The 23,600-nt window shown below is 53.7% G+C and overlaps 12 protein-coding genes across 12 annotated transcripts; 6 read left to right on the forward strand and 6 right to left on the reverse strand.

The window, feature by feature from the left end:
• Positions 1-162: 162 nt before the first annotated feature.
• BO95DRAFT_390436 (uncharacterized protein) lies at positions 163-1,797 on the forward strand (the record flags this gene model as incomplete). Its single annotated transcript, XM_025583604.1, has 3 exons — positions 163-820; positions 953-1,593; positions 1,666-1,797. The coding sequence occupies 3 exons, from the start codon at positions 163-165 to the stop codon at positions 1,747-1,749; spliced, it is 1,383 nt and encodes a 460-aa protein (XP_025441703.1). The 3' UTR covers positions 1,750-1,797.
• Positions 1,798-1,837: 40 nt separating this feature from the next.
• On the forward strand, positions 1,838-2,295 carry BO95DRAFT_149065 (uncharacterized protein). The gene is made up of 2 exons (XM_025580626.1): positions 1,838-2,202; positions 2,284-2,295. The coding sequence occupies exon 1, from the start codon at positions 1,926-1,928 to the stop codon at positions 2,163-2,165; it is 240 nt and encodes a 79-aa protein (XP_025441704.1). The 5' UTR covers positions 1,838-1,925; the 3' UTR covers positions 2,166-2,202; positions 2,284-2,295.
• A 374-nt stretch (positions 2,296-2,669) lies between these two features.
• BO95DRAFT_414835 (MBL fold metallo-hydrolase) lies at positions 2,670-3,950 on the reverse strand (the record flags this gene model as incomplete). Its single annotated transcript, XM_025584329.1, has 2 exons — positions 2,670-3,051; positions 3,409-3,950. The coding sequence occupies 2 exons, from the start codon at positions 3,948-3,950 to the stop codon at positions 2,670-2,672; spliced, it is 924 nt and encodes a 307-aa protein (XP_025441705.1).
• Positions 3,951-4,429: 479 nt separating this feature from the next.
• On the forward strand, positions 4,430-5,600 carry BO95DRAFT_497459 (putative 3-hydroxyacyl-CoA dehydrogenase; the record flags this gene model as incomplete). Its single annotated transcript, XM_025590890.1, has 3 exons — positions 4,430-4,499; positions 4,572-4,882; positions 4,952-5,600. The coding sequence occupies 3 exons, from the start codon at positions 4,430-4,432 to the stop codon at positions 5,483-5,485; spliced, it is 915 nt and encodes a 304-aa protein (XP_025441706.1). The 3' UTR covers positions 5,486-5,600.
• Positions 5,601-5,783: 183 nt separating this feature from the next.
• Positions 5,784-6,488, forward strand: BO95DRAFT_482609 (DUF4202 domain-containing protein; the record flags this gene model as incomplete). Its single annotated transcript, XM_025590256.1, has 1 exon — positions 5,784-6,488. Exon 1 carries the CDS (start codon positions 5,898-5,900, stop codon positions 6,486-6,488), a length of 591 nt encoding a protein of 196 aa, XP_025441707.1. The 5' UTR covers positions 5,784-5,897.
• Positions 6,489-6,573: 85 nt separating this feature from the next.
• On the reverse strand, positions 6,574-8,055 carry BO95DRAFT_443374 (VIT1/CCC1 transporter family protein). The gene is made up of 3 exons (XM_025586655.1): positions 7,728-8,055; positions 7,319-7,652; positions 6,574-7,254 (listed from the first exon to the last, which is right to left on the reverse strand). The coding sequence occupies exons 1-3, from the start codon at positions 7,792-7,794 to the stop codon at positions 6,747-6,749; spliced, it is 909 nt and encodes a 302-aa protein (XP_025441708.1). The 5' UTR covers positions 7,795-8,055; the 3' UTR covers positions 6,574-6,746.
• A 1,511-nt stretch (positions 8,056-9,566) lies between these two features.
• BO95DRAFT_464259 (uncharacterized protein) lies at positions 9,567-11,854 on the reverse strand (the record flags this gene model as incomplete). Its single annotated transcript, XM_025589043.1, has 2 exons — positions 9,567-9,894; positions 11,661-11,854. The coding sequence occupies 2 exons, from the start codon at positions 11,852-11,854 to the stop codon at positions 9,567-9,569; spliced, it is 522 nt and encodes a 173-aa protein (XP_025441709.1).
• Positions 11,855-12,723: 869 nt separating this feature from the next.
• On the reverse strand, positions 12,724-15,679 carry BO95DRAFT_443377 (guanine nucleotide exchange factor VPS9). The gene is made up of 5 exons (XM_025586656.1): positions 14,088-15,679; positions 13,962-14,039; positions 13,729-13,904; positions 13,013-13,668; positions 12,724-12,958 (listed from the first exon to the last, which is right to left on the reverse strand). The coding sequence occupies exons 1-5, from the start codon at positions 15,430-15,432 to the stop codon at positions 12,913-12,915; spliced, it is 2,301 nt and encodes a 766-aa protein (XP_025441710.1). The 5' UTR covers positions 15,433-15,679; the 3' UTR covers positions 12,724-12,912.
• A 138-nt stretch (positions 15,680-15,817) lies between these two features.
• Positions 15,818-17,689, forward strand: BO95DRAFT_432405 (asparagine synthetase domain-containing protein; the record flags this gene model as incomplete). The annotated part of the gene is made up of 2 exons (XM_025585056.1): positions 15,818-16,555; positions 16,610-17,689. 2 exons carry the CDS (start codon positions 15,818-15,820, stop codon positions 17,687-17,689), a joined length of 1,818 nt encoding a protein of 605 aa, XP_025441711.1.
• A 1,736-nt stretch (positions 17,690-19,425) lies between these two features.
• On the reverse strand, positions 19,426-20,860 carry cpcA (amino acid starvation-responsive transcription factor GCN4; the record flags this gene model as incomplete). Its single annotated transcript, XM_025589044.1, has 3 exons — positions 19,426-20,231; positions 20,292-20,593; positions 20,718-20,860. The coding sequence occupies 3 exons, from the start codon at positions 20,858-20,860 to the stop codon at positions 19,426-19,428; spliced, it is 1,251 nt and encodes a 416-aa protein (XP_025441712.1).
• Positions 20,861-21,028: 168 nt separating this feature from the next.
• Positions 21,029-22,015, forward strand: BO95DRAFT_149268 (uncharacterized protein). The gene has a single exon (XM_025580630.1). It carries the CDS (start codon positions 21,196-21,198, stop codon positions 21,838-21,840), a length of 645 nt encoding a protein of 214 aa, XP_025441713.1. The 5' UTR covers positions 21,029-21,195; the 3' UTR covers positions 21,841-22,015.
• Positions 22,016-22,729: 714 nt separating this feature from the next.
• BO95DRAFT_149192 (uncharacterized protein) lies at positions 22,730-23,574 on the reverse strand. Its single transcript, XM_025580629.1, has one exon. It carries the CDS (start codon positions 23,337-23,339, stop codon positions 22,860-22,862), a length of 480 nt encoding a protein of 159 aa, XP_025441714.1. The 5' UTR covers positions 23,340-23,574; the 3' UTR covers positions 22,730-22,859.
• Between the last annotated feature and the right edge of the window lie 26 nt (positions 23,575-23,600).

Here is a 23,600-nt window from a genome sequence, read left to right on the forward strand (position 1 = left end):
CTGTCCTCCACCCTGGACGGTCGACCTTAGATCCACCGAAATCAGACTCTGAGTTCCGATTATCATCGTCGATATACACCTACATCAGCCGATTTCGAGCCGCGGGCTGCTCGGGCTTTGGCCGACCTCCTCCTTCTCTGACCCTTCTCTTCCCGCACTCCCATGTCGGATCGCGCCTCCTCGGCATCATTTCGAGTAGGACCTCCTTCACCAGCATCTCCCGCTCCCGAGTCTCTCAAGGAGACTCCACAACTTCCAACGATCTCCTCCGATCAGATTCCTCAGACCCCGACATCACCTCCGTTGATGTCGGTAAGCGCTCATAATTATGCCACCCACTTCGTACCCTCGCAAACCTCACCTAGCCAGGCGACCTCACAACCCACCAGTCTTTCATCCCCTCCGTCCTCTGCTCCGATGTCTACCCAGCCGTCACAACAGCCGGTGGTAGGCGGGTCGGCAAACTCGTTCCCTACCCCCGCCAGCAGCGTGAGCGGACATATACCCGGCACGAATTCGTTTGACGAACCCGATGCTCCAGCTAAGTCAATGGGGTCGGGATCCTCAGAAGGGGGCGCAGTCCCTGCTGGTGGCGCGTTTGCGACCGCCCAAGGGGCTGAACACAGACGGACAGATCACGACCGGCAGCCAGGAGGAGATTCGGAGGGCGCAGTCCGTGATCATGCTGCCACAGGATTACCCGTTCACGGTGATGCGATGGACATTGACAGAGAGGTGGTGCCAGGCTCGTCTGATGGTAGTATGAGCCTTGAGTCATTGCAACACGATTTTTCCTCGGCATTTCATCTCTGCAAAAGCTGTAAGAGTCTCCCCCAGTCCAGTCCCTAATCAGGCTGTTGCCGCTGCAGTTCATAATGCCATTTGTCCCTGCAATCGTTCATCGTTGAGAATTGAAATTGGTTAACACAAGTGGCTTTCATGAATTCCACAGCCTACACTGCGACTGGTCCGGATCCGTCCCTGGATTTGATTTCCTTGTACGGGCTAGGGCCCGTTGCAAAATCCGTCGCCCGAATGGATCCGGTGACAGGAGAGAAGATCAATCGGCTGCGGAAGTCCTACGAAGGCAAGCTCAAGGGGCTGGGACTTGCGGGCCGGAATAAGCCTGTGAAGCATGAGCCTGGCGCACCCGGTGGACTGATACAGATGACGATGTGGCCCGAAGAGGAATGGCAGAACCAGAAGGTGTTTGGCAAGGAGATCAAGGTGGCTGATATGGACTCTGCGTTGCACGCGCTCCAATTGAAGGCTATGAAAATGGAGCCCGGTGCGGTCCCCAACAGCGAACAATGGGAAGATGTTTTGGGTCACGAAAAACCGTCTAAGCATGCTGGCGGCGGCGGTGATATTGGCAAGAAGGCTGTTGCACCTCCGAATGGAGCTCGAATGCAAGCGAATGGGACTCCTGGGCCGGGTGTCTCAGACGCGGAACGGAGTCGACCCAGTCGGGGGCGCAAACGGCACTACGACGACAATAGCTTTGTCGGATACGGCGAAGGCTACGCAGATGACGATGATGACGGTGCATTTTACTCGGCTAGTGATGGCATAGGAAAGAAGAAACGGAAGAAGGTAGGGCCTTCGGATGATGATGGTGCTTTGGGCTTCTGACATACTGATTGCTTTTCTCTTCACTGCATAAAGGACCACGTTTCGAAGATATCTACCCCTCTGCCTGACCGCGGTGGAAGTTACGGGGTAGGTATGTTTGGGATCGGGGCCAGATAAAACGGGCAGCAGCAGCGAGCGACACAGCAGCAAGCTTTTCGGGATGGCAACAAAAGCACCATTGGCTTGTTCGCATTTTTTTTTTCTTTTGTTCCCTCTCTGCTTCACATGCATCGTTTCGAAAATTCTCTTTTAAAGGCGAGGGACCGGTAAGGGCTCCCTGAACGGGGCCCGTCATGTCGGATTCGATGTGTCTGACCGTCCCTCGAGACTCTATCATTTCTCCGTACATTTTTGCATCACGGTGCTGGATATACCCGGCTTTAACAATGGGACGGCGTTGGAGGAGCCATTTGAATTTATCAGTTGCGGAAATGGTTGCTTATTTGACCTTTGCTTTCTATTCTTCGCTGTTTCTATGCCATGTCTCTTTTCGCCTTCGAATGGCCAGTGGCTCCCCCCATCCAAAGCTGTAATGACACAGTTGCGCTCGCAGTCTTTGTTGCACTAATGGTTTGTTGGCCATCTCGATTCCACTTTCATGTGTCTTTTTTGGATCTGTTATTCTGATATCTTTCACCGGGGCCTTTAAAGCTGTGACCCGAAGACAGCCGTTGACAGCAACTCAAGGCCGGATTGTACTTTCATCTTGCGTTACGGGCCGGGGGTGTGCTCTCGCCACGGATGATGTGTTGACTGACCGTGCAGGTCGTCTTTTTTCTCTTTACTGCTTGGCAGTCTGCTTAGGCATTTATTTACCCATGAATGCCGTGATACATTACTTACTACTATTAGATGGATAGGAATGAATAGGGATGGAATGGAATATACTGGTGCACAGTGGTGAATTTGGCCGAGTAGATGACTATTTAGTAGAAGAACTGAAGCATGACTTGTACATGTTCATTTCAAACCGATGCATGCCATACACACCTTCGTCCCCCTCCCCCTCCAATTACCACCCATAAGAGCCGATTCATTCATTTGAACCAATACCCACACAACCCCTCCACCGTCCTCCCGCCCAAATCCTGACACCGATTCTCCTCCCACACTGTCCCGCCCTCCCCGAACTGATTCGCCAGGTGGCCCAAAAAGAACTCCAGGTTCTCGCGGCACTGCGGGAACTCGTCCCGGAAGAAGTCGTACAGCTCCTGCACGCCCGGCTGGGTGGCCGCGTACGTCACCTTCTCGGCGAACACGTCCAGGTACCGCCGGGTGTGGGCCAGGTCCGCGGCGCAGTCCAGCGACCAGCCTTCCTCCAAATGGCCGGGAATGAGCTTGGTGGGGCCCAGCAGGGCGAGCAGGTCGAGGGTCTTGCGCCAGCTTTCGAGGAGGGCGGGGGTTTCGAGTTCTTCGACCCTTTTTTTTTGGAGATGGGTTAGTTTGGGTGGTTTGGGGCTTGGGTTTTGGGGGTTTGGGTAAAGGGGGGGCAAACAGGAGGCTGGGATATATTGGTGGTTTCCTACATCTCAAGCGGTGGAGGGGGAGGGGGGCACGGATGTGAGATCGGCAGATATAGTAGCAAGTTCCGAGGTACGGTACACATAGCACATCGGATTGTACAGTCCAGCCAGCCCCATACTGTTCTCTAACGCACCCCCGGAGGAAGCTAGGTTCTCGGCAATGCAAACAAGAAAAAGGCATCATCATCATCATCATCATCACCACGCTATGCAGATTCAAACAAAGGAAGAGAGTAAAAGTAGAAAAACCTACCAAACATGCGTACTCCTCCCGTAAACCGTATCCCCACAGACGACCGTTCGCTCCTTGGGCAACCAAAACACCGTATGATCGACCGCGTCGCCCTGCAGCGGGCCCAGCAGGACAATCGGACTCGCGGGCGCGGCCTCCAACAGGAAAAAGCTGAAGGGGAAGGGCTCAGGCTTCCGGGGTGCGGCCGGCACGTTCTCCGCGCCCATCACGGAGGGCCAGTAGGCCACCTTCTCGGCGTACTCGCGCTCGATCCCGGCGAGGACGTACGGGGCAGCGTAGAATTTGGCGGCCGGGTAGGCGTCGAGGATGGGGTTGGCGGAGAAGAAGTGGTCCGGGTGGTGGTGGGTGACGAAGATGGCTTTGAGGTCGGCACCACCCGCGGCGGAAGTGGTTTTGGGGATCCAGGCGAGGACGGAGTGGGCGTCTGGGAGCAGGAATGGGGGGTCGATGAGGACGGCGGCTCCGGTGGTCGGGTCGGTGATCAGGGTGGTGATGCTTGAGAGGCCTTTGGTGGAGGCGATGTGGTGGTGGGTTTCGAGCATTTTGTTTTTTGTTGTTATGTCGAGAGGGTGTGGAGTAGATGGTAACTTAGGTTACTCAAGTAGTAAAAGGAAGTTTGTACTTCAAGCAGGCTCACGCATTGTCTCTCTTTAAGTGTTACCCCTCGTCTTCAGTGTATATCCGGATTCCCGGGACCGGCTGATGATTTCAAGGAAGTATACGTCGTACGGTACATACTCCGTGATCTCAGTGGATTCTTCAGCGGTTCAGCTGCAGGGCCGAGCTCGGGAAACCCGCCTGTCATATCGCGACTCCGGGCTCGGCTTTCCCCACATATGACGATGAACACATGCAGATCCAATTCGTATCCCGAAACCAGACTTTGCGCGCATCATCTGCACAGCGACAACCAAGGAAGACAAAGTATAATGCGACAGTTTACGCAGAATAAAAGATTAAAGCCTGCCATTGCCCTCCTCGAGGCTGAGAATGGGCTACACGTCCGGCAGATTCATAGAAGATGGCTCGTTTTCGCCCGGAGAGTAGCCTCACCGCAGATTCATTGCGGGACAAAGTCATTTTGATCATGGGTGCGCCCTTCTCCGGATAAGATGAGCACCGGAATTATTATTCACGGCGGACGCTAACTCAACCATAATCAGGAGGGGCAAATGGCATCGGCGCGAGTCTGGTCGAATACAGCTGCGAGCACGGTGCCTACGTCTGCGTTGGTGACGTCGCTGTCGCAGCTGGTGCGAACCTCGTCGAGCGCGTCTGCGCCGCATCGTCATCGTCCGCTCCCCCGAGAGCGATACTCCAGGAGACCGACGTGACCGACTACCAGTCCATCCTCGATCTATTCGACACCGCCTACAAGACCTACGGCCGGATCGACCACGTCGTCGCCGGGGCGGGAGTCCTCGAGATCGGAAACTGGTTCGATCCTGACCTGACGCTGGAGACCGTGCGAGAGGTGAGAAAAGACGCAGACTGCCATCTCAGATCAGCTTGCGCTGACACGGAGCAAACAAAAAACGCACAGACCCCTTCCACAACCGTCCTCAACGTCAACCTTCTCGGGGCCCTCTATGTGGCTCGTATCGCCGCCGTGTATCTACGCCAGAACCGACCGTCGCACACCGACCGCTCCCTCACGCTCATCTCCTCCGTCGCAGGCTTCAAGGAGACCCCGGGGATGTTCCTCTACCAGGCGACCAAGCACGGAGTCTTGGGGCTGATGCGCTCGCTGCGGCCGTATCTCCCCGCCCCGGCGCATCAGCTGCGCGTCAATGCCGTTTGTCCGTGGATGACGGATACAGAGATGGTAAAGAACCTCCAGGAAGGCTGGAAGCAGGCGCAGCTACCGGTGAATTCTCCGTTGAGCGTGGCGACCATCGTAGCGGGCCTGCTAGCGGACCCGACCATGAATGGGAAGTCGATCTACGTCGAGGGGGGACGGGGGTGGGAGATCGAGGACAATCTCGATCGCCTGGAGCCGGAGTGGTTGGGCGCGGAGCCATCGCGGTCATTGGCGCGGGGACAGGAGTTTTTAGCATCTGGGAGTAAGTGGCAGTAAGCTTGAAGTAACGGTCACTAGAGGAGTACAAATAAGTATAATTCCACACAAGCTGTATGTAACAGTCTAAGTGAACCCCTCGCCTCAGAAAGTACGGAGTACTGTACTGTACAAATAATCCATGGTTATCGATAAGGACAAAGCCCGTGTGTGTTATCGATAGCAGATAAAGTCGCAAAACCCACAGACCCGAGATCGGCCCAATCCCGTCCCCGGCATTTGATTATCAGAAATACTTAGATAGGCTCAGGGCACCTGCCGCGGGCATCTGCTTCTACTTCCCGTTCCTCCCTCCCTCCCCACCACCACCACCACCTTACTTACATTACCAACCCACCGCTCATCAGTCAATTATAACACCACCCCCAAACGAACCCCTCAACAAGAAATAAGCAACCAAGAGAGGTAAAAAATGGACCCCCTCGCCCGCGCCCTACAGGCCATCGACGCCCTCCACAGCGCCGACCCCACCACCGACCCCACGACCGGCACCCCCAACGAACTACACTACGCCCAGCGCATGACCGCCTGGCTGTACCGCCACACTCCCGACCCATCTTCGGCCCTCCAACTCGCCATCCGCGCCCAACACCTCAAACGCTGGGAGGTGCCGCGCGCGACCTACCCGGCCGGCAAAGCGGGGTACTACGCGTGGCGGACGGGGCTGGCGCGCCGGCAAGCGGAAATGGCGGTGCAGGTGTGCGTGGCGAGCGGGATCGCCGAGGCCGAGGCGCAGCGCGTCGGGCAGCTGATCCGCAAGGAAGGGCTCAAGGGACAAGAAGTGGACGCCGAGGCGCAGGTGCTGGAGGATGTGGCGTGCCTGGTGTTTCTGGAGGAGCAGTTGGAGGGGTTCCAGGGCGGGTATGAGGAGGAGAAGGTCGTGGCGATCTTGCGCAAGACGTGGGGGAAGATGTCGGAGCGCGGGAGGGGGTTGGCGTTGACGGAGGTCAGGTTGGGGGAGAGGGGGAGGGAGTTGGTTGGGTTGGCGCTGGGGGATTCTTAAATTTCCCCCGGGGGGGAAGGATTGTTGACTTATTGTTTGGAAGGGGTGGAGAAGGAGATTTGGTCTATGGAGTATATGTGAGATTTTCATTATTATGGTGTATGGAAGCATTAACGCCGGCTCTATATCCGTGGTATCTATATATCTGTACATGTCATTATGGCGTGAGTGAACTTTTTGGTGGTCGAAGACAAGGTTGAGAGGTCGAGAGGAAGGTTGGCGTTGGCCAGACGGGTCGCAAAGCAATCTTCGGGCTGGTTATACATCTCCCGCGTCGATCAGTCGCACCAGAGCAATGGCTGCCCCCGCCGCCACACCACCCACAAACACCATCTGCACTCCGCCCTTGAGACCGGCCACAATGTTGTCGCGTCCGGTCCAGCCGCGCACGACACACGTCTTGATGTACCCGAAGGCCAGGAGCGTGACGGCCATGACGCCAATGCTCATGTACAGCGCGAGGATGACCTGGTTGACGAAGAAGTACGGGATGAGCGGGATGAAGCCGCCGACGAAGTAGCCCAGCGCAAGCGTGATCGCCGAGATCCAGGCCTGGTTGCAGTCGGGCTGGGACTCCTTGTGGTGGAAGCTGATGAGGAACTCCAGGAGACGCTCCTCCGAGGCGTGCAGCGAGTGGCTGATCTCGGAGATGACTTCGGCGGGGAGGCGGTACGAGGAGAAGATGGAGTGGACAATGGCTGTGGTTTCGGCGGGCGAGGAGGCGATCAGCTCCTTGGCTTCGCGGACGGTGGCTTCGTACGACTCACTGCGATGACTGTTAGGGAGTGTTTTTGCAGGTTGAAGCATGGCAGGCAAAGGAACCAACTTACGCTTCACTCTTGGCTCCCACGTAACCGCCCAGTCCCATGGAGATGGCACCAGCGGTCAGCTCGGCCAAGCCACCCAGCACGACCACCTTGGTGTTTCCGAGAGCAGAAAGACCCGCACTCAGGGCGAACGGCACGGTCAGTCCATCCGACAGACCCAGAATGGCATCGGAGACAATGCGCGGGTTGATGCGCGACCGGGAGCTTGTGCTGGTGCTTGTGCTGTCCACATCCGAGACGGGGGATTCAGGGCGGAAAGTGTCGTAGGAGCGTTGAGCCTCCAAGTCGCGGTTGACGTAGATCTCATCGGCTTCGGAGTTGGACAACAACGGCTTGCCTGGAAGTATGCAGTGGTATGTTAGCTTATGCTTTTAGGGCTGGAGGCCAAACTCAGGACAAGTGGGGCACGAACCGAATGGGCTGGAAGCTTTTTGTTGATTTCCGGGGAAGAGCTTTTGTTTGATAAAAAGAAGAGCCATGATGGAGAGATTGTGTTTTTTGGTTGCTGGTATAGAATGGAAGGATTTCAGGATTTTAGGATTCGACAATGGGATGATGGTTTGTTGGTGTTGATTGGCCTGAGGCCTGACGTCAGGACTGGACCAGCGGAAAAAGCGACGGAGGCCGGGACGATTCCAGTTCTAGACCTTCGCTGCAATTCCGGTAAGGCTGGAAAAGAGGAAGTTGAGGTCGTCACGAAGAATGATTCTGGAAGGTTTCTTTTGTGACTTGATCTTCACGAGCACCCCTCATCTCGTCTGCAGAGGAGTCCTTCCATATATTTATAGGGACCCCCTTTGGATCCTCTTAGAAAACCACTTTTGTACTTTACGTGGGAAGGCCCTTCCAGGCTGCCTGGTTGTCCACCAATGAGCGAGTGGATAATGGTCAGCGGGCGAAGATCATCCGCGGACCGCGCTCGATTTCCTTCGGCGTTAACCCAATACCCCGAGACTGATTGGTGAAACACCGCTGTTGATGACATTTACCAGTCTGCTGAGTGGTCAGTGCCAGCTGCTGGAGACCTTTTGCAGGTAGTAGGGAGGTGGGAATTTCCCGAGAGGGGGTCAACCACTGACTGCTGCAGCCATACACCGAAGAAGGAGCTTGTCCAGAATCCCGCACCGCATCCGACACGGCTCGTCGCCTCACTGACTTGGGGACACTATGAGACTTCCTGAGCGGGGTTCGTGTCATGTTCATTGGCGTCATGGTCGCGTTACAGCGTCGGGCTTTGCCCGACGCTGTCTCATCTCCGACCCTGAGATCATCTGGATCAGCTCAAGCTTCAGTGAACATCATCCCAGTGTTCAACAGCTTCTCTGCCATGGTTGACATCATGCTCCAGCTTGCGACATCATAGCACAGCCGCAGCACAAGGCCCCAGTGCAGACCACGCTGTCTGAACTACAGGGGTGCTAGCATTTAGCATAGCATCTGTGCCGTAAATACGACGGCGCAAATGCGCTGGTGCTTCCCATTCGGCGAAGGCTACCTGTTTAGGTTTTTTTCTCGCAAGCTCACCACGTCCCGGTGTATTATGCGGATATTGCCCGGTCTCGGACACAGGCCGTAAGCTTGCCCCAGACGGGCCAGGATCTATTTATCGATAGTGGCAGCTCTCCAACAGGATTGGAGACACGCTAGAGATTTTTCTAATGCAGGGAGTTTCTGTTATACTATTTTTTCCAGCAGCATGGAGCACTGACTTTGCCAAGGGATATTAGTACGGCATCAAGGGAAGTATATCCACCTGGTCTCCCTCGGGTTACGAGTCAAGACTGGGACCTGAATACGTACCGGTCTTGGCTAGACAGCTTCGATTCTTGAGGACTATTGTTCAGATGCTTGTTTCTCGGAGACTTCTTTAGGCTTGGCGTGGGGACATCTGCTGAAAACACGAAGCCTTTCTGGACTCAATTTATGGTTCATCGACTACTACCCCTGTCACTTTCTTCCTTGCTGTTCTGGCTGGGCAGGCAAGCTATGTCTCGTGGAGGTGTAGAGCTTCGATACAGAACAGATCCTCTATCCCCAAAAGGGAAGCCGGCTGAGACCTTCCACGGCAACCTGCGATATGACGATCTATATTTTTTGAGGCAGAAGCAGGCAACGAAACGGATTGCAGCAAGAATGTCAAGAAGCAGAGTCGTCCGATGGGGAAATGATCATTATCCCATTTTACTAAAGCAACACACGTAACCATCTCCTCCCCTCATATCCCCTTTGTTTAGCAAGACCAACAAACACTTCAAAGAGCGTTCATCACGCCCATCACTGCAGCGACACCCATCACCCCAGGCCCCAGTCCAGTCGGTGCAGGAGCAGGTACACCACCACGGGATTTCGCATGACACACACCAGCGGCCGTGTATGCCGTGGAGAAGAAGTGCTTCACGTCCGCAGGCAGAGTGCTATACCACTCGGGGCGGAGACCGTCTCTTATCTCGCTAACGATCGACGCCCGGGCTGATGGGTCAGCTATCTGGGAAAGATAGAATGTTGGGAGTGCGGTCCTGAGCACAGACTCGACGGATGTAGGAATCTGGATATCCGGGATAGTGATGGTCTGCGTGGCTCTGTGAATTGTGATTGGCATCGTCTCCCAGTCAGTACAACATGATGGCAGGAGCAACGTACAGATTGAGCCTGGGCTCACGGAGGCCTGGTTGTGGCAGTGGTTCGTCGCTTTGGTCTGGCGCGACGGTTGCTGTGGTCTGAAGTATAAGAGCGAAAAGAACAAGACCGGTACAACTATGCATTTCTGTCGACGGAAATATGATGCTCGCATATATACGTCAGCAGCAGGTGTGGGCTTACATAGCTAAAGTCTCTATAGGTAACTTCATGATGTGTAGAGTAGATATATCGATTGCAGCTGGCACGTTTGCGAATAAAAACTCCGAACAGACGGCATGCCTGTATGCAGGTTGCCGACGCTCGAGTCGCTTCTATGAGCTTGTCCTGCGTTGGAGCGGCGGTAGAGGAGTCCCTTGTAGTCCCCTGTATTTCTTTGAGTCGAACCTCAAGCATCGAAGAACAAATGCAGGCTAGATTGACAGAAGAATAATTCCAGATATCGGTTCAGACACTGCATCCCTCCGTTCGCTAGACATCATTTCTTCCTGGTGGTCGGTCGCAATGAATCTCCAAAATATGTTAAGTGATAGGTGAGATTTGATGCATTAGATACACTACGGTGAGAATGCCCTACACAGTCACATATGTTTGAGACTATAGATGCGAGTTGATATGTAGAAGGCTCGAAGCCAAGCTCATGGACGCTGGAGCGGAAGAGGAGGAAGACCTGCTAGCCTGTCGCCGTCCCACCTACTCCCCGGCACCACGGAGGAGTATCTATTCTCCTTGCTTCTTATTGTACTGCACTCTGGACTATGTTGCCCTGGCTATGTCCCCGCTACCAAATCGCCTGCTGGACTGTCAATTTGAGGGATCATTCTCCTCATGCTAACCCACTTGCAATAACCGTTGTCCAGGGAAGCAGACAGACCCTAAAACAAGCGCAACAAGCGGGGAGAATTCAACCCTCGAGGGACCTTGCCCCCTACCAACAGACCACTTCAAGAAGCTGCGCATTGCCCATACCCCTTCAACCTTCCCGCACAAGCAACCACTCTCAATCAACCTTACCCCTCCCAAACAGCACAACCCAGCCCTCACACCTGGATTACCACCTACAGGGCCAGAGGTAAGCCCTGTGGCCCCGCAAATTTTGCCCTCCCGCACCGCCCAAGCTCCCAACCAATCAAACCTCTCCCTGTTACCTGTGCTTTCCATATATCCCAATGTAATCATGACCTAGTGCCTTCGGGCATTTGGTCAATTTGAAACGATACAGAGAAGATTAGCATGGCCCCTGCACTAAGGATGACACGCTCAATCAAAGAGAAGCTACCAGTTTTTTTTTGTATCTTTCTCAGACCTCATTTCGAGGTAGGGTGGTCATGTCCTGTTAATAGGTGAGGGTGCTGGCGGGGGTTCGAATCGGGTGGTGGGCTTTCTTCTTTGCAAGTTCTTTTTTGGTGGGAGGGTCAAGGACTGAGATGCGCTGTAATAACCTCTTTCACGCCACTGTGGGTTTAATTTACAATGTGCAAACCGATGTGCAAACTACGGTGTTTTACGAGGAGCATTTGTGCTTGTTACATGCATTCCCAGAAAAGGAGCAGGAATGACGGAACTTGTTGAGGTATTGTATCACGTATGGTATGTTCACAGGTAGATATACACAGACATTCATCCCATCAGGTAGATAGATTGTGGTGGTGCTGCTGCTGCGGGGACTACTTGGTCAGATCAAGCACCGCCCTCGCGCTTCGCGTACTCCTCCTCCATTCGCTCTTCGTATAACCGGTCGGCTTCCTCTTTGCTCAGTGGTCTGTCGTTGTCGGATTGCGAGGGGGTTGACGAGGAGAAGCTTGGGTTTGTGGTGTTGGTGGACGAGGTGGTAGGGTTGTTCTCGGTGCCGAGGGAGGACTGGGTGGTCCCGTCGAGGGCGGGAGGAATTGGGATAGGCATTCTGAATGATTGGTTCGCGTGCGGATAAAGTGCGAGGGGTGTGAGTTAGGTAGGATAGTGGTTGAGGTAGGAGAGACAATTAAGCAGACAATGAAGTTAGGGAGGTTGTTTGTTTGGTGACAGGTTGTGAGCAGGAAGAAGACAGCATATATACAGGGCGGAAGGAAGGTGGCGATTCAACGTCATCGGGATGGCATGCGCGACTCCGTAGCTAGCTGGGCTCGGCGACCGAAGCTTCAGCTCTCGAGGGGCAACACCCAAGCTCAGCCACAACCGCAGTGACAAAACACCGGTGTCTACTCGAAGAGACATCCCTACAAAGACAAAGCTACTACCTCTTCTCCACCCTCGAGCCACTGGCCCGAGATCTGATGAAAAGGAAAAAGGTTTCTCTCAAGAGAGAAGAGTGCCAAAGAATACGCCTGTCAATGACCCGAAGGCCGTTGAACAGACTGTTCCGCCGCGCTGTGCAATGCAGGGACCAATCTGTGGTGAACCGCCTTCTTGATCGCAGTCACCCAAACAAGGTAAGTATGAAGAAAGAAAGAAGAAAAAATATAAAAGGGCGGCGGGCGGACGCGGCTTATATACACAGCGTGGTGGGGACCGAGCGCGCGCTAGTCGGAAGCGAGACTCTGTGGTTGAATACCATTGGTGGATATCAATGTCACGTGACGTACATGCTTCCCTGGGCTCATTCCCCGGGCCCGGCCTAAGGCTCAAGCTGCTGCATTGGGAAGAAAGGGATGGGCTCACTGTACTCCATAGGAGCAAATCGGAGAACCCGAGGCTCTTGGTTTATCTAAGGATGCACTTAAAGGCTAAAGCTCGATATATGTACGGACTAATGATCGCAGCATAATTGCTATTGCTCAAGCAGTCTCGATATCGACCTGAATGTTCTATAGCTAAGGCCATTCCTGACAGCATTGTCATATTATGTGCATGTAGCTCAGGTGGTCAAGTACACATAGTTAGCTACAGCATGAGCTCCTTCATGCACTGGCGCCTCCAACTACCTGCTTATCCTCCATCACTCATAGATGTCAACTTCCCTTTCACTCCGCACTGAGGGCGAGACACGCATCAACAGCCAGCCCAACCCTATTGCTAGTGTCAGCTCGAGAATAGCTCAGCGAAACTGCTGATGTAACTTACCGGCCCTCCTTCATCTTGACCACATCGTCAATCACGTCACGGTCAAGATTGGGAAACATATTCGACAACGTCTCCACCACATTGTTGTGCTCAGCACGTTGTATCCTACGGGCCTCGGCGTCCTCGGCGCTAGCCTGACGAGCGGCAGCATCCTGAGAATCAAGAACTCTTGTCGACTGTGGCGGCATGGCACTGCGCGGTCGTTCACCCGATCGTCGTCCCTCGCTGCTGTTACGAGGCGGCTGATATACATTCGGTGTGAGTCGCGCGGGCGATCCCGACCCCGCAGGGCGATCTTGGGGTGAGTCTGGCTCGTCGGAGAAGAGCCTGCCGATGGTGGATAATGGTTTCTGAATGGTGCGCAGCAGCCCTGCTACAGGCGCTTGTTCTTCGTCACTGGGCTGTGGGGTGTCTCTCCGCCCAGGTAGGCGTGGAGCATCCATCGAGGCACGCGGCACTGAGGCTACTTGCGAGCTCTCCGCGGAACGCTCCATAGATCTGCGCTCCAAGGACTTGCGCTCGCGTTCCAACGTCTCCGATTCGCGGTTCTGTTGAGCGATAGCGGAAACAGCAGCTTCAACGTTCCGCTCAAAGTCTTCATCACTCACTGTGAGACTTGTGCGGTCAAGGGTTTCGATAAATTGGATAGCTCCGGACTAGACATCAAGTCAGAATACGGCCGTAAAGCGGAAACGTGACAGACATGGTCGACTGACCAAGGATGATAGGTAATAACCGGCTTCGCCCCCGAGCTTCTCCTGGTTACGGAAGCGCAGAATGTATTGGATATTAGATACCAAATGCGCAGGGTTGGCCTGCAGCACCACATATATTAGGAGCGGAACGAACGAATCAGCCGACGTATCGGATCGCTTCGAGTTTCTTAGCAGGCCTGGAGAGACTGTCAATATATTCCGTTCTTAACCCTGCGGATATGTTGTTCACCTACCGAAAATCACCTTGCAGCAGTTGAGGATGCAAATGACCTTATCGCGGGGCGCCCGGTAGCCGTTGATCTTCAGAAGTTCTGTACCTTGTAAGCAGTCACCCTGGGAGAGCAATCAACTGCACCAACCTTGCTGGGCCAGATTCAGGAAGCGCCGACCATGTGTGCTCACAGGTGGTATGTCCAGGTGCGCCTCTTGCACCCAACTATATATGCGCATTTTCTGAGCCAAGACTTCATCCCGCTCAATGTCCTCTTGGTGTTGTCCCCGCCTCCATGGCCCATGATTCCTTTCCAGCTCTCTCCGCTTGCTTCTGCTCGCGCTTCTGGGGATCGTAGGCGGGCCAGGTATAGCCGGGGAGAATGTTTGAGAGTATAGTCGATTCATAACCAACTTCTCCATACCTTCTTTGGCGTTGTCGAATTCACTGTCAGAGACACCGCGCCATACCTCGCACTGAGCCATCTTGTTGGTGATAAAGACTAAGAAGTCGCTGATGATCTTAACCTGCTCATGGACCATCCATTGTCTCTTGCCGAACTCGTTCAGAAAGGATCTTAGGAATTTGGCGACCGGGTCTGCCGTGCGATGCCGTAGTTGTTCCAGGAAGCGATGGAAGTCGAATGGTTGATCAGATTCGGGTTCAGGGGGTGGAGGAATCGTCGAGGTTGATGACCGTCGGCTCAACCTTGCTTCCTCGGTGATGGAACTCTCACGTAGAGACTTGAAGGACTGCTTCTCGGGCGAGGCGATCGAGGTCCCGGGTAGAGACATCTCCTCTGGACTCGCCTTGCTGTGTTCTAGGCTTGATTGGCGTGGCGGAAAATGACCCGGCCCACCGAAGAATTGTTCCGCCAACTCCAGCCGGGGTGACATGATGGTTTCCTCCTTGTCGGCATGTGCCGTGTCCTGAAACTGGTCGATGATACTTTGAATCTCTGACTGGGAATCGCTATCCTGGCCCCCACCTCCGCCGACTGTATCTTTCTTGATCCGTCCTTCAACATCGCCGGGAACCTCAGGTAATTCTTTGTTGGTCTTCTCGGAGAGGGCAGTTAGAGGGGAGTGGGTGGATCCAGCAGATTGGTTCTTCGAAGTGAAATACGACTCGTCTTTAGCAGGAGGTGTGGGAGGTATGTCGGTGCCAGGGGTTGCGACAGGTTCGGGGGCCTTGGTAGTCACGATCGAAAGCCCCTGCAACTTCTCCGGAAGTGACTGCGGATTCTCGGCTGGCGTAGAGGGTGGATGCGGGGAAGTAGCGGCGCTCTGCGCCTCGGGTTGAGGGTCTTGATTCATCTCGATTGGTTTGGAATCCTTAGGTTGGGGAGAAATATCATCCTGACCCTGCGCCGTTGATTCGAGGCCGGTAGTAGTCACTTGAGGGTCACTGCGACTTTCTTCATCGAGAATGGGCTGATGGTGCTCCCCTTGGATAGGGGAAGCCGGCGACTCCGAGGGTTCTGTGGCAGACATAAGCTACCGGCATGCACGTCGACGTCAAGCAAGAATTTTAGAAAGAATGCGTTAGGTAGCAACACGGATCATCCTGGAGTGGGGGCATTCGGGGACGTCGGAGCTGTCGCGCGGCAACTGACATCAGCCTCAACTGTAGAAGCAGAAGGAGAGGATCAGTTGGACTCAGTACTGTACATACATGCAGTCACCACTCTCAAGAGTAAGCAAGCAATTTCAAACCTGTACAGCAAGCGCTTGTCTGGAGATGAGGGGAAGATGAGCTCCGAGTCCCCGACAGCTCCGAGGATGTCAGCCCGCAATCAGCGGCCGGGGGATCATTATTGCCCCGACCTCCGCCGCCTTTCTGGCTGTGCTTTTCGCCATTTCTCCTTCGTCAACAATCATGTGTGGTATCTTCTTCTCGCTTGGAGCTTCGCAAGCTGTACTTCCGAACGAGGAGACCTGCTGCTTGCTACGGTGCAGGGGACCGGACAACTACCACGTCCACACTGTGGAACACAATGTGATCGGCAACAATCAAACAATTAGCGGAGCATCCGCAACTGTTTTTCTTAGCTTCGCCTCGACCGTCTTGTCGATGAGAGGCGACCATGTGGTCCCTCAACCTCTGGTAGATGCGAATACCGCATCTGTGCTCTGCTTCAATGGTGACGCCTGGAAGATCAAAGGTGAATCGATTAAGGGCAATGATGCTGAACTGATCTTTAGTCTCTTGTTGGAAGCCGTCAACAGGCCGAATGCAGACTCTACGGAACAGCAGGACTCTCCGGATGTCGTCCAAAGGGTCGTGGATATCATCGGTAGTATCTCCGGCCCTTTCGCCTTTGTGTTCTACGATGCTGTCAACTCGAAGATCTACTTCACCAGGGACTGTCTGGGACGACGCTCTCTGTTGCAGGGTGTTGATGATGAGGGCAACTTCAAGGTCTGTAGTCTGTGTGACAGCACAACTACCACTCATTTCACCGAGGTCGAGACGGATGGAGTATATATGATCGGCCTCGAGCATGCTTTCAGTCCCTCAGGCTCAGGCTCAAGAGCCAGCGGCAGTGCTGTCGTTTTCTCTACGGACAGCATACACACCCTGTTCTGGGATCAGGAAGAATCCCCCCTTCGTCCAGTATGCGCTCTTCTCACATCTTTTGAGTGATCGCGACTGCTAACAACAAACTAGAAAAACCCCATTCCTCCAATGAACCGATCTCTTCCCGAAGGATCCACCGCTCCACCACTGACTACCGAAACTCCAGTCATCTCAGCCCTGGAACAGAAGCTGCGCCAATCCCTAGCGTTACGAATAAACAATGTGCGAGAACCTCCGACATCACCGACCGGTAGCAGAGTCAAAGTTGCTGTCTTGTTCTCAGGAGGACTTGACTGCTCCTTGCTCGCCAGACTTTCCCACGAGATCCTCCCTGAAAACGAAACAATCGACCTACTTAACGTCGCTTTCGAGAACCCACGGGTTGCAGCTGCGGCCGCCAAACAAGGTGGAGGTGGGGATATAGGCTCCGTGTATGAAAGCTGTCCCGATCGAATGACGGGTCGAGCAGCCTTCGCCGAGCTCCAGCGGGTCTGCCCCGGTCGAAATTGGCGCTTCGTCGCCATTGACATCCCGTATACAGAAACTCTCGCGCACCGAGACACTGTGAAGCGGCTAATGAGGCCGCACAACACGGAGATGGATCTGTCTATTGCATGCGCATTGTACTTTGCCTCCCGCGGACAGGGCCAAGCGTACGATAGCCACCGGCCAGAGGGCAATCACGAACCAACCTCGTACACCACCTCCGCCCGCGTCCTCCTCTCCGGTCTCGGTGCAGACGAGCTCTTTGCAGGTTACTCACGACATGGGGCTGCCTTCTCGCGCGACGGATTCGCCGGTCTGATTGACGAGATCAACCTTGATGTGAGTCGCCTGGGGAAGCGCAACCTGGGCCGTGACAATCGAGTCATCGCCCACTGGGGCCGCGAAGCGCGCTTCCCTTTCCTGGACGAAGACTTCGTCTCCTGGGTCGTGCAACTCCCCGTCTGGGAGAAATGCGGTTTCGGAACCACCGCCGCCAGTGAAACCACATCAGAAGAAGAAGATGCAGAAGCCGGAATGGACTCCGAAAAGAAAGCCCTGCGCCTGGTCGCTCTCCGTCTGGGCATGACCAATGTCGCCCGCGAGAAGAAACGCGCCATCCAATTCGGATCCCGAACCGCAAAGATGGAAAAGGGTAGAGTAAAAGGCACCGATGCGCTCAGCTGAATATAACAAAAACAGAACATAACTCCATTACCCCCCTTCACCGTTTGCTCACCCCCCGAGACAGTAGAACAAACGATCACAATCCAATCCCCCCCTTTTCACCCACAATCTCCTCGCCAGAAACAAACAAAAGAAAGACCAGCAGATGATGACAAACCCCAAGAATCAGATACTTCCGAGACCCAGCCCCTCTAGCTAGTCCTGCTTTCCTCTTCCTACCCATTCGCTTTCCTCCCCCGGGTTGCCTATCTCAAGTCCCCGAAAGGAAGGTAGTCACTATTCAGATACTCCATAATCCACACCAACAAACACATGCCATTTGCAAGTGACCAACAGCATGGGACTGCAACCGCCCGCTGTCTTCTTCCACAGCCGGAAGAAACAGAGGGATAGTGTACTTCCCGATTGCGAGACGTTGGAACTCCCTCACTGTATATCTGTTCCTTGAACTTTGAATTCAAGAAACTGCATGACTGTGTTTGAGGATAAGTGTGAGTGTGTGAGTGGGTGCACTGACTTTCAGACTTGTGGACTTGTGGATATGTGCATCTGGGGACCGATGGGAATGGGCTAGGCAAAAGGGAAATGGGGAAATGGGGGGCTTGGTGTTGATGAGGTGTGTTTAAAGGCAAGTCTGAGCTGTGTGTCTTTTGTCTGATTCATTGGTTGAGGGTGTAGATATACTAGGTACTTTGGAGAAGGCAGCGGGAAGGGTTATGGAATTCTGGGGTGGTGGTTCGCGTGGTTTATTCGGTTGTAAAAGGGGATTCCGATGAGTGTGGTGTCGTAGAGGATTGAATTGTGATAAGTTAGAGCGCGCTTGTTGTGCCAGCAATAGGAAGGGCAATAGAAGTATCTTCATGTGCAATAGACACTAAATGTAGAGCAACAATGACTGCGATGTGGTAGAGCTACGTACGGGACGATTCGAGCCATGAAGGATACAGTAGCTCAAACTAGACTACGAGAAGAAGCAACTACGGCAGACGGAGCAGTTGTCCAGAGACTGGAAGGTTGTTAACCTGGGGAAAGCAATCCGTGTGGCAATTGACGACCACACGATCGAAGCCTTCAGCCAGCTACCTAAAAACATGACAGTGTGGTGTCTCCTTCAAGGCATCAAAAGGACCCAGTGAGATAGGCGGCCAGATTGATCCAAGGAGAAAGACACATACAAGCAAGGAAATGTAGTAGAGAGCATTCGAAAATAGCAAGATAAGCAAGTCCGTGAAGGTCACAATCTGGTACAAATATCAAGCTTGAGTGGGAACAAAAGTAAAGGTTGAGACTCAACACAGGAATAGAGAGATATTAAGGCCACGAGTCAATCCATATATACAGGAGACATCAGAACCGGCCGTTTAACAAAACGACATATCCGAAGAACGAGACCCTCAGCTGATTGAACTGGGGTAAGAAGCGAAACACACCAAGAGGCAGGCCCACCCGAGGAGAAGTACAACACAAGGTCTGGCAGTGCAGCGAGACAAGCACGGTGACCGATCATGATAAAGTGACAGATGTAAAAACTTTTTATCCCGTCAATAGCAGGTCGAACAGCCGGTGGTTGATGGCGAGGATTGAAGGTCATCGACTGCTATTGACGGGAGACAGACAAAAGGCTCGACGCCCCCGTCCACAAGACTCAAATAAACGACAAGTGCACGATGAGCACAGACACATTAAAACAAAACCCTTTGACCCGCGAACATACACAAGAAAATCCGATAAACTTTTTAATGGCCCTCCATGGCGAGAGCCTTCATCTTCCAGAACTGCTCACTCTGCTGCGCCTCGAGGAGGGACGCTTCGAGCTCGGCGACGCGACGCTCCAACTCTTCTTGGCGCTCCAACTTGCGAGCACGCGACTTGCGAGCCGCTTCAGTGTTGCGAGCCCGCTTCACGGCGGCTGGATCGCTCTGATCGCACTTGATGGGTGCCAGTTCCTTGCGCTGACGACCGTTGACACCAGTGACAGTAGAGTGCTTGTTGACACCAGCGACGGTGGAGTGCTTGACGCGGGTAGTGGGAGGCGAAATAGAGCGAGCTGCGACACCTGAACCTGGAGCCGGAGACTTCCTCTGCCTGATGATGGGCGAGGCGCTTTCCCTGATGATGGGAGAATGCGGGGGACCCATAGACTTGGTAGGCGGCAAGGGAGGAATCATCTCGCCCGAGTCTATAGCCGGAATCATCTCGACAGGGTCGATAAGTTGATCGAGACGGTTCACCTCCTGCGAAATGGGGAACAAAGCATCCCAGTCTTCGACAGAAGTCATCAACTCCATCTCAGGCGTGAATAGAGGAGAAGTGTTCTGGCTGAAGCTGCCAGGCGTAGCCAAAGGAGGAGTGCTCAGATCAGTGAAAGTGGCCGAAGGAGGAGGCGCGAGAGACGAGGCATCGAGGAAGAGGTCCTGCGGCGAGACAGTGGCCGGAGGAGCAGCCTCCACTCCCTGGCCGAAGAAGTTGCCAGAGATCATCTGAGGAGAGAGCATGGTAGCCTCCATGGAGCCGGGCTGGAAGTCGAAGAGTTCGGAGAGGTCTGCGATTCGAATGTTAGCGATACTGACACAAGCCATCCGGCTCGTCGCTTTGTGCTCACCTTGAGGAATGTTGGAGGTAGACATGTTGCGGCGGTGATTCTGTTTATTGAGGTAGTTTTGATATCGCTTTAGATAGTGTAGGTGCTGTTTTCTGAGGATCTGATCGTGGAGTTTTGGAGTGGTAGAGTTGTCGTTGAAAAGAGGAACTGGAGGACGATTGAAATGGGCAGTAGAGGGCGAAGCGGCTGGCGCGGCGTACTGGCGCAAATTTGGCTTCCGTGCGTAAGGATGAGACCAAGGAGACGTAGTAGACAGATGATACCCGGAACCGTAAGGCGCTATTCTGGAAGATGGAACCTGACTAGGCGAGGCTGCGAGCCGGTGATGTACCGCTGATGAGTGTCGTCGAGTAGGTAGCCCAGATGGGACCAGAAGATTTGCTGAGGCCGAAGAATTAAGGGTAAGATTCCGTGGTGCTGGAGCACGCGAGTCCCTGGGTGAAGGCTGCGACGCTGGGAATAGCACAAAGTCTTCCTGTGGAAGATTGTTGTTGTTGCTGTTGTTGTTGCTGCTGTTGTTGTTCGGAACTGAAGCCAGTGGCTGCTGAGACGGGGGCGTGGGGAGCCATGTTTGCTGAAAGTTATCCGTGGTGAACGACGTAAGGTCGAACGGGGTAATCGTGCGAGTGGGAGAACTTGAGCTACGCGATGCGATGCTGAAGTTCAGAGGTCCTGGGACAGGAAACTCTGAAGGGGGGGTTGACGAAGGGGGAAAAAAAGACGAGGTCCGAAGAGGATCTATGATGTCTGTCTCTGTTGAGAAAGACGAGTGTAACCGCGGAAAGGCGTTTACAAGGCCATTTTGGATGGATGGATCAGAAAAAGTCGCGTTGTATGATGGCTGTATGGTGACGGAGAGGTGAATCTATGGTGGTGGTGGTGTTGAAGTTGTAAAAAAGACCGGATGTCAAAAAAAAAAAAGAGAGAGGGAAAAGAGAAGCGCCAGGCAGCGAAGGGAAACCAGGCACTTCTTAAACCGAGTACCATTTCATGGACACCAATCAGCGTTGTTCTGCTCCCCGCCTGTCGCTCTAACCGTCTGGGGACAAGCGCACTTTTGGCGCGGTCAGCAGGTGTGAGTCATAGGGCCTATAGAAGTCCTCATTGGGTGCACACCCTCTGCCGGTGGGGCCGGTCGGAGCCCCAGGCATTCCCGTGCCTGGAGCAGGCAGTGAGCCTGCGAAGTCGGTTGACGACGGCGGTACCGTCCAAATACCACCCTTTACCGTCCAGGTACACTGGCGGGGGATGTCACTGGCCAGTATCCCTCTTCACCTCCACCGCCAGAATGCAGAATGGAAAAACGAAAGAAAAAAAAAGGTCCCAGGATCCAGCCTGGAGGATGGTCGACGATGATGAAACCGGTTCATCCACCGGATCCATTGACCAACCACCTCGCAGGGTCGGGGTCTGCATTGGGAGAAGCACAACAGTCTCAGCTGTGCCCCCGGGCTGTCTTTTGGGGGCTGAGCAAGAGCCTCACCCTCCTGTCTCACCTGCTGTGCCTGTTGACTGGACTACTCACCTACTGTTAGATAACTTAACATAGTTAATCTACTGAGTGCTAGGCAGACAACTCCTGCATACGCATACCTAACCAATTCCCTCTGTACTTACGGTGCACAGTGCTCGAGTACCGTACTGCTTCCTGCCTGCGGTCGGAGTTTCGGAGATCATTTACTCGATTCACTCCCCGCCCTGCAGAGGACAAGCCCCTCCTTTGCTCGTTAAAATCGCTCGAAGGGCGTGAAATTCCACCTGGTCAAACTCTATCAAGACACCGGGACGTTCCGGCCTCTTCACTAGCCAGGAATGCCTTGATTAGCCCTTTCCACACCCGTTCAAGTTTGGACAGAATCCCTCGAGGTCTGGTTTTCCTGCATGGCGGTATCACTTAGATGAGATGGAATGCGATTGATTTTTCAGAGCGCAGCAACACCGCCGGCGGAGGGGAGAGAATCCCCTTTTTGAACTTCCTCTGTCTGGTCACTGGCCCAACCCAACGGGAGCCGGTATCGGCGGGCACCCGGCCCTGTTACAAGTTACTATCCTTCACAAAAATGTACGGAAAGGTTCCGTTACAAAACCAGCCAAGGAACGGGGCCTCCATAGAGTATAGTTCATCATTTAGATTGGAGCAGATACGGATCCTACTGGGTAGAGGGGAAAAAAGGGGGAAGAGAAAAAAATCTTCACAGCTAACCAAAGAATCATGGAAAGTCAAATCTCAATACCACAGATGTGAATGTCAACTCGAGTGGCACGGAATAAACTCGATGTTGACCCGATCGATCTGCTCAATTGACTAGGTCACAGGCAGCAAAGCCGTCAAAGGATGACGACAACAAGAACAAAGAGTGCCAGGCAGCCTGGACCAAAGGGGTTGGGGAAAATCGAAGACAGTGTCTTGGACGCTTGATTCTGGTCTCTCTCTCTTTTTGTGGCATCCACAATTTATCCCCGCGGGTGGGGACTGCGACTGGAGATGCGAAGAAGCCCTTGCGCGGGCATGGACGGATACGCCGCCGATACGGATTGCAGCCGCGTGGCCCGCCGGCCCTGCTTCAGTCACACATTCGAAAGTACATACACGCACATGCGGATCCTAACGGCTTTTCTGCTGCCGGGGAAAGGAAAAGAGGCAGCCACCAGTGAGCTATCACAATCAGCATGATTAATGTGAGCTTTTCCGTCGTGTGGACTGCAGAGGATGGATCGGTGTATTTGCAGCAGCACTGAAGTCGAGTCCGTACGTGTCCTCTCATCCCCGGGTTTGTAAGCATTGCACGGAGAGACGGGACAGCCCATGTGGTCTGATTGGCCAATAGGCAGTGTAGCCATCGCAGCCCTGGACACCTGGACATCTGTCATGATGATGATGATGATGATGATGATGATGATGATGATGATGATGGATGGACACGTTGACGGCAGCCTATTCTTATGCAGAGTAGGTCCAAGATACAACAACAGGATCTTCATCAGATAGGCATCAGCTCTTTTATTCCGAACCAATGATCGACAGATCAACCTCCATCCCTCCAGCATTGTGAAAGTGTATCGCGGCCGAAGTATCCCCAACTCCGATGGCCATGCGATGATGATGCGATACCATCGTCCACCTAGCTTGTCTGGAACTCTAAAGATCGATCTACCACCGTTCAAAGTACCCTAGAATAGTACATTACACTGCACTACATCGTAAATGATCTTGCGCGAACTCAAACCCCAGAAAAAAACAAACAAAAGAACAAAATCGGACCCAACAGCACCTCGAACGTTATCCGACCTACTCTACCATGTCTCGTC

This window comes from Aspergillus brunneoviolaceus, assembly GCF_003184695.1.
Source record: "Aspergillus brunneoviolaceus CBS 621.78 unplaced genomic scaffold BO95scaffold_38, whole genome shotgun sequence".
Lineage (NCBI taxonomy): Eukaryota > Fungi > Ascomycota > Eurotiomycetes > Eurotiales > Aspergillaceae > Aspergillus > Aspergillus brunneoviolaceus.

Excerpts from the sequence above, each read along its gene's own strand:
- BO95DRAFT_149065 (XM_025580626.1), top strand. The coding sequence starts at position 1,926 with ATGTCGGATTCGATGTGTCTGACCGTCCCTCGAGACTCTATCATTTCT.
- BO95DRAFT_443374 (XM_025586655.1), bottom strand. The coding sequence starts at position 7,794 with ATGGCTCTTCTTTTTATCAAACAAAAGCTCTTCCCCGGAAATCAACAA. Across the intron at positions 7,653-7,727 it reads AAAAGCTTCCAGCCCATTCG|GCAAGCCGTTGTTGTCCAAC; the intron begins GTTCGTGCCCCA and ends GCATACTTCCAG. Across the intron at positions 7,255-7,318 it reads GTGGGAGCCAAGAGTGAAGC|TGAGTCGTACGAAGCCACCG; the intron begins GTAAGTTGGTTC and ends CAGTCATCGCAG.
- BO95DRAFT_443377 (XM_025586656.1), bottom strand. The coding sequence starts at position 15,432 with ATGTCTGCCACAGAACCCTCGGAGTCGCCGGCTTCCCCTATCCAAGGG. Across the intron at positions 13,669-13,728 it reads GTTATTACCTATCATCCTTG|TCCGGAGCTATCCAATTTAT; the intron begins GTCAGTCGACCA and ends CTTGATGTCTAG. Across the intron at positions 12,959-13,012 it reads GTCAAGATGAAGGAGGGCCG|GGTTGGGCTGGCTGTTGATG; the intron begins GTAAGTTACATC and ends CACTAGCAATAG.
- BO95DRAFT_149268 (XM_025580630.1), top strand. The coding sequence starts at position 21,196 with ATGTCAAAAAAAAAAAAGAGAGAGGGAAAAGAGAAGCGCCAGGCAGCG.
- BO95DRAFT_149192 (XM_025580629.1), bottom strand. The coding sequence starts at position 23,339 with ATGCTGGAGGGATGGAGGTTGATCTGTCGATCATTGGTTCGGAATAAA.